Source organism: Rhinolophus ferrumequinum, chromosome 3, assembly GCF_004115265.2.
Source record: "Rhinolophus ferrumequinum isolate MPI-CBG mRhiFer1 chromosome 3, mRhiFer1_v1.p, whole genome shotgun sequence".
NCBI classification, from domain to species: domain Eukaryota; kingdom Metazoa; phylum Chordata; class Mammalia; order Chiroptera; family Rhinolophidae; genus Rhinolophus; species Rhinolophus ferrumequinum.
Window position 1 is genome coordinate 59849162 of NC_046286.1, and position 12123 is coordinate 59861284.

General features: G+C 45.4%; 1 protein-coding gene across 2 annotated transcripts in view; it reads right to left on the minus strand.

Annotated features, from left to right (window-relative positions):
- The window catches only part of RTN4IP1 (reticulon 4 interacting protein 1), an 87631-nt gene that overhangs the window by 41289 nt on the left and 34219 nt on the right, over positions 1–12123 (minus strand). For both annotated transcript variants that reach the window (XM_033103016.1, XM_033103014.1), the window contains exon 8: positions 10433–10525. In XM_033103016.1, coding sequence (XP_032958907.1) covers positions 10433–10525 — 93 coding nt within the window. The remainder of the gene's footprint in view (positions 1–10432; positions 10526–12123) is intronic.

Genomic DNA, 12123 nt, shown 5'->3' on the forward strand with positions numbered 1-12123 from the left:
CCCAGTGTCTGTCGCCTCTGTCCTGTGCATCCGGGTCAGGAGCTTACCCAGGCCATGACTGCCGTGACGGCTGCCTCTGCTCCCGTCTGCTGCTCCTCTCTAAGGCAGCCAACCCCAAACACTGCTCCATCTACCTTCTGCTCTATGCTGGTCACGTCACTCTCCTACTCAGAACCCTTCAATAGCTCCCAGGCACGGCATTCAAAGGCCACCACCGTCCCAACCTCAGCCCTCACATGGACTCCACGCTTCACCGAAATGGCCAGCCTGTAACTGTCTGACCCTGTTAGGTTTGTGCCTCTCTGAATTCACACTACCCTTGCTGCCTCCCCGTTTGCAGTGTGTTCTCTTGTAGAATTGCTTTTGGACCCACAGGGCCCTTTTCGCAGACTGCTTGTTACAAGCACATCTCAGTCACCCTGCTGTGTATGGTAAATACCAAAGGGGGAGTCTCAAGGTCTTGCTGTTTGTATCCCTGCGGCCCCCTCCCAGGCAGTGTACAGAATGAGGACAGATTTTTTGTTTTAATTTGTTAAATATTTGCCATGTCTACCCAACCAGAGCATAGTGTGCCTGTGATGTAGACCATCTCTTTTGTATCCCTCAGAACACCCAGCACAGTGCTAGCCATGTGGCAAGAGCTTAATAAATATCATTTATAATCTATGACAAAGGAGACAAGAATATACACTGGGCTCAAGACAGTCTCTTCAATAAGTGGTGCTGGGAAAACTGGGCAGATACATGCAAAAAAATGAAACCACCACTTTCTTATACCACGTACAAGAATAAACTCAAAATGGATTAAAGGTTTAAATGTCATACCTAAAGCCATAAAAGTTCTAGAAGAAAACACAGGCAATAAACTCTTTGACATCATTCTTAGCAATACTTTTTTGGATATATCTCCTCGGGCAAGAGAAACAAAAGAAAAAATAAACAAATGGGACTAAATCAAACTAAAAAGATTTTGCACAGTGAAAATCAACGAAACAAAAAGCTATCCTACTGAATGGGAGGACGCATTTGCCAATGATACATCTGATAAGGAGTTAATATTCAGAATACATCAGGAACTCATACAACACCAAAGAAACAATCCAATTTAAAAATGGGCAGAGGACCTGAATAGACATTTTTCCAAAGAGAACATACAGATGGCCAATAGACATATGAAAAATGCTCAACATCACTAATCATCCGAGAAATGCAAATAAAAACCACAGTGAGATATCACCTCATACCTGTCAGAACGGCTATCATCAATAAATCAATAAACAACAAGTGTTGGTGAGGACATGGAGAAAAGGGAAACCACGTACACTATTGGTGGGATTGCAAATTGGTGCAGCCACCATGGAAAATAGTATGAAGTTTCCTCAAAAAATTAAAAACAGAACTACCATATGACCCAGCAATTCCAATTCTACTTCTGGATATTTATCCAAAGAAATCCCAAACACTAATTTGAAAAGATATATGCACCCCTATGTTATTTACAATAGCCAAGAAGGAAGCAACCCAACTTTCCATTGATAGACAAATGGATAAAGAAGCGGTACTAGATACATACAATGGAATATTACTCAGCCATTAGAAAGTATGAAATATTGCCATTTGCGACAACATGGATGGACCTAGAGGGTATTATGCTAGGTGAAATAAGTCATACAGAAAAAGATAAATACTGTATGATTTCACTTATATGTGGAATCTAAAAAACAAAACATGAACAAACAGAACAAAACAAACTCACAGAAACAGAGAACAAACTGATGGTCGCAGATGGGAGGGGGCCTGGGGGACTGGGTGAAAAAAGGGATTAAGATGTACAAATGGGCAGTTATTAAAATAGTCACAGGGATGTGAAGTACGGCACAGGGAATACAGCCAATAATACAGTAACTATGGTGTGAGATGGGTATTAGACTTACTGGAGTGATCACTTCGTAAGTTATATAAATGTCTAATCATTATGTTGTATACCTGACTAATATAATATCGTACGTCAACTGTAATTGAAAAGTAAAACATTTGTAAAAAGAATACAGAAAAATAAAAGGTAAGGTTAATTAAACATTTTTTTTAAATGTCACTTAGGTGAAAACCAATGAGATAATTGGGAAGCAAGGGTCTTATGCGGGCAATCTGAGCTTCAGAAGCGCTTGTCCCAGGCTGGACCTGCCCCGGGAGACTTTGCTACACAGCAGAGAAGCTGGTTAGAATTGACAGGACAGCCAGCTCAGCCCGCTCCAAAAGGCTGGACACTGCTGGTTCTTTTCACCACAATATTCATTAGTGTTACCAGCAACCTCCTCCTGAAACTAGGTCCAGTTAGCACCCCCTCTCACCATGCTGAACGTTTCCTTCTAAAAACTTCAAGCAAAAGCAGCCACTGTCCACGGGGTATTTCAGTGGACTGCCTCCTATGCCTCCACGGGCAGGGACACGCTGTCAGAAGGCATAAGCCAATGCATATGACTTACACTTTGCTTCCTACGAGAGGAAGAAGTGTTCTTGTGACGTGCAGCTGCATCCGATGTAACGTTCTCTCGTGTTGATGTCACAGCTTAGTCACCAGAAGACCATCTCAGACTCCAAAAGTTCCCTTCTCCAAAGAGTTAAAAGTTCCCTTGTGCCCACAAATCACAGTAAGCTCATAATCAAAGTAACAGCTACTACATACTGACCTCACTGTGACAGGCACTCTTCTAAGTGCTCTATGTATTTTTTCTCATTTTATCCCTACAAACCACCTTCTGATAGGTACTACCTATCATATTCATTATTCCCATTTCACAGATGAAGAAATGAAGGCACAGAGTTAAGTAAGTTGCCCAACATCATACAACGGCCAAGTGATAAGGCCGGATTCAGTCTGGTACCCGAGTCTGTGCTCTCACCACGATACACTGAACCTTCAAATATCATTGGCTGCTTTCTACATTTACTCCTAAAATGTGAAGGGAAGGGAAAGGTAGCCAAGGACTATGATTTATCACAGCCTACATCTTGGTCAGCCTGCCTCGTGCTAAAGACACATGTCAGCTGAGGATCTGGTCCCTAAGCCCCGTGTCCAGGCCACCAAGCTGACACATGTGCGGGACATATGCCACCACTCCCACCTGCACCTATGGAGGACGTCACTGATCAGTAACCGTCGTCCTCCCCAGCACACTGAGCACAACCTCAAAATCATCCTCAACACCGCAGCCACGATCCACAGATCTGAGCTGGCGTGTTCCATGAAACCTTCCTGCCTTCTCTGCTGGAAGACTGGAATGCGCTCAAGCTGCATCCTGCACGTCCCTCATGAAACCTCCTAAACCCACCACTCTCTGTAAAGCTCCTGGGACATTGTTTTCTGGATGCTAATTACCTGAAAAGGAGTCACTTGAAGTCTGCTTAAAATGCAGAGTCCTTGACCTCCCATTAGAACAACTAAATCAGAATCTCTAGGAGTGGAGACAGTGCATTCTAAATAAGCTTCCCAGGGGAGTTTTCTGCACACTCGCGTGGGAATCGCAGCAGCCTTTTGCCATATTCTTAGGGCCCCACACATTTATTCATGCCACAGAGATTGACTGCGTGCCTTCTAAGTGCTCGGCAGAGCAGGTACACAAAACGGGCACCTGAGAGACAAATCAAGAAAATGGAGGCAATAATAACTCATCACTGAGCATTTGGGGACACTAGTAACGAAACTGACAGAGCAGCAGTGTTACCAGAGATCACAAAGGAGCTGTGAATCCACCTGCTGAACTGGAGAATGAACTGCTGCTGCTCATGCAGCTATGCTCCCTTTCGAGTTCTGACGGGAGACGCAGATCCGGACCTGATGACACAGGCAGCCCATGGTGCCTGCACTTTAATCGGGCTGGTCAGGCCACTGCGACGAATGACCCCAGAAGGCTGACTGTGGCATAATGAGTCATTCAGCTCTTCCCATAAGTGACAATGAAAAAAAGGCTTTCCATTAATAAGCAGGCAAATGCCACTGTTGGCTGAATATGTGACAGCAAGCGGAGATTAACTGGATAATGAGGCAGTGTCGACCCACAGCCTCACATCAGACGGACAATACTTGTTTGTTATGGACAAAAGGATCAGAGCAAAAACCCAGAGAAGGGAAAGGAAGGTGACTCGCAGTGATGTGTGGACAGTTATGTGATGACACTGCTGCAGTCCACCTAGCACAGGGGAGCCCTGTTATACGCAGATGGGCTCCACACCACACTTCTGGCTACTCACGGGGCTGGCAGCTGACCAGGAGATGCCATGGCAGCAGCACTCATTCCAGGCTTGGACCCCCATGTGGGGTGTCCTGACTGTGCCTTATGTTCCTTAAACAAAGGCTGTAGGAAGCCAGTCCCCAGGGTTTGGCACTTGTTGTCCAGACATCCCTCTATGAGAACACAGAGACCTCCCTCCGAGGCCTCCAAATACCGCCGCTTACCAGCTGAGGGGCAAGTCTCCTTGCCTCTGAGAAAGAAACCCCTGTGCCCCTGGAGGGGAAGAGGAAAGAAAAACCCTCTCCCCACAAGTGCACGCGAGAGCTGGTGGAGCAAGGCCATCATCTAGGCAGCTGTGGCAGGAGGCAGAGGTGTCCCGCAATTCCCATTTTCCCAGTGAGAATCACAGACGGGTAGAGCTTAAAGGGGATCCAAATATGTGAGCGAGCCTGTTGGATAGATTAGGAAAGCGAACTGCAGGTCAGAGGCCAGCACTCGCGATTTCGTTACTGCGAGGCCTGAGTGCGTGTGGGGAGGAAGCCGGAGTCCCAGCCGGACCTCTTCTTCCACACACCCTCGGCCTTGGCCTCCGATGGCACAGATGCCAGACATCTCAGAGAGCGGAGAGTGTGAGGAGGGCAAGCAAATGACAGACACCAAGGGAGGCGTAAGGCTCCTGGCATGAGTCCAAGTGCACAGCTGTGGGCAGACACTAGGGACCCAGGACGGGGGGTGAGGGGGGTGCAGGACCACTACCTCTTGAACCGGTACAGCCCTGAGCTCTGTGACAAGATCAATATTTCCAGGGTCAGGGTAAAGGGAAAGAAGGGTTCTTAAACTAAGGAGATACAAAGAAGACAAAAGGAAGAGGTGAGCTTTGCTTGTATTTCCTATTTCTGGAACTTCCTGCCCCAAATGGAAAACAAAGCTGGAAGACAGGTGGTGAGATGGGGGGTGGGGAATGGGGACAGGGGTGCTCTCCAAGGGAGTCAATGTGCCCAGTTTTGGAAAACATCCAGAATTTGTCCCTAGGTCCCCCTGAAAAAAGGCATTCCTCTTCCTAACGGAAGGAGGAAAGAGAAACTCGGCCTCCATTTCCCCACAGAAATAATTTCAATAGCATCAGAAAAACTTCAGTAGCATCGAGACTGTGAGAGCCATAAGGTTCCTGCCATATCTAGCAAGATAACCCTCTTCCAGGGGTTCTGGGGATTCGATCCCTAATCATTACAGTCTTTCTGTGGAGGAAAAAATCCAGTTGTAAACAAGGAGCTTAAGGTTTTGGAATGTAATTAGTTGCTTAAACTAGGGCCAGGCCATCCCAACAGGGGTATGAAAAATTGCCTGACTCAGAACTTAGTATATTTTTCTCTTAAGCCACACTGTCCAACATGGAAACCTCTAACCATACGTGGCTATTTTAATTTAAATTAATCAAAAGTAAAATAAAAAAATTCAGACCCTCAGTTGCACTAACCTCATTTCAAGTGCTCAGTAGCCACACGTGGCCAGAGGCTACCGTACTGCACTGTGCAGAATACATTTGCATCACAGCAGAAAGTTCTAGCAGACAACACTGCTTGGAAGGTAACTCAGTGTTGCCAATGCATCTCTCCACACACCCTCCTGGGTAAAGCAGAGAGTTAGCGGGCCCTCAGTAAATGTTTTAAATGAAATTCAGATAAATTACATATGAGCTATTCTGATGCTGGCTAAAATAAAGAAATAAACTGAGATATCTATATCATCAATTCAACCAAGAAGCTTGGCTGGTCACCTAGGATCTTGAATAGACCTGTGGACATTAAGTACATGACATCGAAGGTCTTTAATAATTATATGAAGAATATATGTGTGCAAAGAAACATACTCACAAAGATGAAAGGGTACAAATAAAAGGTCTCCCTGCCAATACTCAACCCTAGCCATCTCGTTCCCCTCCTCAGGGGCAACCGATATTTCAAGTTTCTTTCATATCTTTTGAGATATTTTATGTTTGTGGTAGTCAGAATTGATTCCCCCAAAGATGTCCACATCCCAATCCCCTGTGAGTAGGATAACTTACATTGCAAAAGGGGCTTTGCAGAGGGGATTAAGTTCAGGATCTGAGATGTGGAGATTATCTGGGTGGGCCCAATGTAATCACAAGGGTCCTTATGAGAGGGAGGCAGGAGAGTTAGTCAGAAAGACATATGACGATGGAAAGAGGTCAAAGTGATGCGAGGCCATGAGCCAAGAATACAGGAGCCTCTCGGGGCTGGAGAAGGCAAGGAACCCCCCCCACACACACACAGGCTGCCTCTAGAGTAACACAGCCCTGCTGACCCACTCCGGACTTCTGACCTCCAGAAATGTTAGATGATAGTTTGTGTTGTTTTAAGCCACAACATTTATGGTAATTTGCTACAGCAGCAAAAGGAAACTAATACATGTATATATACCGTGTTTCCCCGAAAATAAGACCTAGCCGAACAATCAGCTCTAATGCCTCTTTTGGAGCAAAATTTAATATAAGACCCGGTCTTATTTTATGATAATATAAGATTGGGTCTTATATTAATTTTTGCTCCAAAAAAACGCATTAGAGCTGATTGTCCGGCTAGGTCTTACTTTCGGGGAAACAGGGTAGGCACCTATGTATAAATATCTTCCCTCAGAGCACAGTCATTCTTATCAGTGGCTGACTATGGTCTAAAGACTGTCTCACCACCTCCTCTCAGGCCTGAAAGACACTGAGAAATTCAAGAAGAGGATTTTGTAGACAGAATTCAAATTCCACCTATCTAATGTTTGTTTGGATGACTACGCAAGCAGAAAACAATGAAGGTTCTATGAGGGATTTTGTTTGTTTGTTTGTTCAACTATTATTTCTTCGATCTTAAAGGCAGCAAAGAGTGGTGGAAGAAACTGTCCTAGAGGAGACCCGGGCCCTTCCTAGGTGTGTGACCTTGAGCATGTCATTTAATCTCTTAGGCCTTTGTCTTTCCAAATATGACACAATGATAGGCTGGGGAGAGAGGGGAGGTGGGGACAGTGAACTAGATATGTGTTAGGTTTTCCTGTTTCTAATCTCTGAGTATGCTATTCAATAACATATGTTTGACCTGAATATAATTTTTGCTTCCCATCAAAAGAAAAAAAAGTTTGCTAAATACTGTAAAACCAGAAAATGTTTATTGTGCTTAGGAGAAAATGCCAATAAGCTGTAGGCACTAGGAACATTTTCAGTAGCAGCCTATTCTACGCAGTGTGTGCTAATTGTAAATCATTCTTTGTATTCTAGCGGCCTACTGATACATACAACGTCCTTGGAATGCCCACGAAACTGGTAACACTGGTTGTTTCTGTCAGGGAGCAGCTCAGTGACCGAGGGAGGGACAGGAGTCAAAGGAAGATTTCATGGAATTACTTTTCCTGCCTTTTAAATTTTGAACCTTGCAAACGTATCTCTATTCAAAAACTTAAAGTATTTTAAAAGAGTAGGAAGCTCTTTCGGTTCATGGCTTCCTACTGTCAAAAAACAACCACAGCTCCTCTATCAGACAGCTGCTAATGAGATTCATTAAGCACTCAGCCAAAGCTTGGAAGAATTTCAAAGTCCTTGTCCAATTGAACAGTCTTTCCTAACCACACAATGTGTAAGGAGATCTGTCCCGTAATCCTTTCCAATTTCCAAGTGTAGACAGTCAGTGACCTGTCACACCCACAAAGAAGCAGGACGGCTGGCCTCACCATGGCATCAACTCCCACAGCCCCTGAGCCCTTCGCTGTCAGAAATTAGTCCGGAGCTCAAGTAATCCTGGTCAAGAGAGGAGAGAATCAAAGACCAAAGAAACATTTCCTCACTCCCCCTCGTTCAAGGACACTTCAAGGGTATCTTTATTTCTATCATGTCCTCTTTTAGCCATTCTGTCAGTTATCTGCCATATTTAATAGGTACATATACACAAGTCACCTCTGTTCTCTTTTCGTAAAGAGTAGAGTGAGAATGTGTCACAATCTTTTGAATGCAGAACAGCAGTGGTAAGCACGCGGACAGCCTAGAGCAGGTATGAGGACAAGCATAATTACAGGGTGGACTTCCGGAGGACAGCGACCTCTGGCTAGGGAGCCTCTGACCACATGAACACTGTGCAGAACTACGGACCAACTTACCTGACGAAAGTTCACTTTTTCTTCCTAGAAATAAAACAAGCATGCTGTGGTATGTGGGAAGAACCCCACAAAGAGGAACTTTTGCACAGTCACAGTAAAGCTGTGTCCCGTCTACCCAGGACACATCATGACTCAGAAATCTGAGAAAAGGCACGCAAACCTGAAACCAAACAATCTGGGAAAGAGTAGCAGGCCTTTTCTATCATGTATTAGGTTGGTGCAAAAGTAACTGCAGTTTAAAAGATTAAAAGTAAGTGCAGGGGTGGCCAATGGCTCAGGTGGGTTAGAGTACAAGCTCTGAACAAAAGGTTTGCTAGTTCGATTCCCACATGGGCCAGTGAGCTGCGCCCTCCACAACTAGATTGAAGACAACGAGCTGCCACTGAGCTTCTGGAGGGACAGCCGAATGGCTCAGTTGGTTAGAGCGCGTGCTCTCAACAATACGGTTGCCAGTTCAATTTCCACATGGGATGGTGGGCTGTGCCCCCTGCAACTCAAGATTGAAAACGGCAACTGGACTTGGAGCTGAGCTGTGCCCTCCACAACTAGATTGAAGGACAACAACTTGGATCTGATGGGGCGAAAAAACACACTGTTCCCCAAGATTCCCCAATAGAAAAAAAAAATTAAAAAAAAAAGTGCAAAATCCGCAATTACTTTTGCACCAACCACTCAACGAATTAAAAAAGAAACCAGAATGCATAAAAAACACTCAGTAGTTCCTAAAAACATTCGATTCCAAAACTGAAATGGAAAGATGAAATGGGCCAGCAGGGGGCAGGTGTCAGCAGAAGAAAGCACATCGCAAAGGGCTCTTTGCAAGTGGCTTAGCATGGATCATGTGGCGGTAATGCTGGCCCTGCTCTCACCCCTTTCCCTGCCCAGTATAAAATGACAAGGATAAGACAACTTAAACTGAGGTCCTCGGTAAGTGTCGAGCACAAAGAAAGCAGCTGAATGGTGGAGAGGGAAAAGCACAGGACTGAGAGCCAGGACGTGTAGTTCTGGTCCCACTTCTGCAAATGTGAGCATGTCCCGTTATCTCTTTGAGCCAATTTTCTCATCTGTAACATGAAAATCATTTTTATCTACACCCTCATGGAACCCTCTGTGCTGTATAAGGTTCTCCGTCCTATAATTCCATAATCTCTCAATGAAGTCATGAGTCTCAGCACCAGAATATGAGTTTGCCTTCTGGGTTCTTCCTCCAGAGGTGGAATGTCAGGGCCATTAAGGCCATGTAAGAACCAAAACAAGTGGACAGTCGCTGAGGAGGCTTTCAACCCCCAGCCTCCCCGAAAGGCCTTTGACACCCAAAAAGAAACGACCAGACGATAAGCAGCGGCCATTCCCCACCAGGCTCACAGCAGGACAGGCACAAGTAGTCAGAAAACAACAACCAGCTGTCCCCCGCATCTCCATCCGTCCTCACCCACGTCCTGCTCACTGACTCTCTCAGGCATACCATTTATTTGCCCTTGATTTTATTATACCAGCCTGGGAACAGGAGACCCAGGGACCTGACTTCTAGTCCAGCCCTATTGGGGTTTAGGTTCCACAGTGTTTGTTCTCCTTGCTCATCTGGAAACCCACTTACCTTCAGAGCGGCCTCGCCCTCAGACAGAAGAAGCTCCAGAAGCAGGTCTAGTGTAAACTCACACATGTGCCCCCACTTTGTACAGAAGGCCTTCCTGGTGCCTTCTTTTCAGGACCATCACCAAAATATTAACCGCTCAGCTATAGATCCCCGGTCTGCTAACAACTACTGTCCTTGGGAAAACCACACAACTTCTCCGGGCCGGTGTCTTCGTCTATCAACCAACGGGATTGGACTAGAACGTGTGAGCTCTTTTTCAGGTTCAGCAGTCTATGCCTATGATTCCCAGGGAGACAGACCCAAAACACAGCACTTAAACTTGGCCGTGTAAGGCAGCATGTGTGCTGGCTGAGACTACCTCTGGACAGTTCCCACTGACGAGGCTTGGTGGGCAGGTCACCAACAGCACAAGGAACGCTTTAGCAATAATACAATGGGCTGCACATACCTTTCCTGCATCCACCAGTGTTGCAATGTCATCTAGATCTGGACCACTGGCCATGAAAAAGGCCCAGCGATAATGGACTCCTTGCCAGAAATGCTGGGGAAAAATAAAAGAAAGAAAAAAGACATGTCAAATACAGGAAAGAACAAAATCTCATTAAATGCAAATTAAGGGAAAAGTATTTTCTGGATGACTAAGACAAACGGATTATCCATTTCCCGCTGACACAATGAGCCGTATGCCCAGCACCTGAGCACATGACTGACAGATAGTGGAGGCTCCATAAATGTTTAATAAATCACTGAATGAACAAAGAAATATCCACGTGAACTCAGGCTTCTTCACTAAGCCGTGACTGACAAGCAAGTAAGCACAGGAACCTCCTTAAAATGATAGTCTAAGTAGTCTTACACCCTCAATTCCCTACTAGGCTTTCCCTATTAAGGTCTGAATAAAGCCTAGAGGCAAAAAAAAATTAGGTAAAAACAGTTTTTTTACCTACTTCAAGAATTCTTTGGGGGCAGTAAGGCACCAAAATATGATCTTAGGTAAGAAATCCAATCAGAATTGTTACTGGCTCTGAGAATAATAAGACGGCTTTAAGGTAAAACAAAGTGTAAAGATTCTTATGCATCATGGCTGGGTCGTCCCCTAGAGTTACAGCGTGTCCCAAGCCATCTAATCTATTAGGGGACAAAACATCTCCAGGTGAAGAGAAGCAAAAGTCTCACACTAAGACCACTCTCCTGCCATCCCCACTTTTGATTGTTATTCTTCATGTGGGAGGTAGGGCAGGCCATGATCAACATAACAAGTGAGCTGAAGTTCTCCATAATACCTCAATGACCTGCCCGACTACACTACACCACATGTGAGCTAGCCAGAGGTAGTACGGGGCCAGCCACTACCACATTGCCTCCCTCCCCGCACCTGCGCACAACTACTGGGAGAGCTCACACGTCTTTTGCCCGAGCTCACCTCTGTCTCACCACCCTTCAGCATGACAGAAACCACTACCATGGCATGAAGCTGGCAAGTGCAACAGAATAGCCCTGATACTCTAGCTCGGGCACTTAATAGTTGTGTCACTTAGGTCGAGCTACTTCCTTCAGCCTGTTTCCTGGCCTGCCGATGGTGATACTATCCCCAGCACACAGGGTTGTTGGAAGGATTAGAGAAAAACGTATGTAAAGTGCTTGATACACAGAAAGTTTTCAATACATATTTATCTAGTGCTAAAAAGTAAAGCTTACTGAGGAAAGACTGGGGCAATATCAAATCAGAGTTAAGACTGTAGAAAGAAAGTCAAGCTGCCTAGCTGTTGTCTAGGCAGAGCATTGCAACAGGTGTGCCAGTACTGGCTTACTGTTTTGGCTGAGTGACCCTACAGTTTATTGTCTGACCTGGGACAATTGTGCAAGCTAAAGAAGGCACCATTAATCATTATCCCAGGACCATAGATGCAAACACGGCCAAGCTTACCCTAGGACAGGTGTGATGACACCTGGACTCCCGGCAGCCCTTGGGGTAGCCAGGCAGAACCTGGGCTGGCAGAGTCTCCAGGTAGTTTGCTCTTGGCTCAGAGCAGCCTCAATATGCCCTTCAAATGCTATCATTTTCTATGTGTGTCAGAGCATGGAAGAGGTTGGGAAACATTCGTCTAGGTAACACGCTTAAAAAAGAAAAAGAAAAAT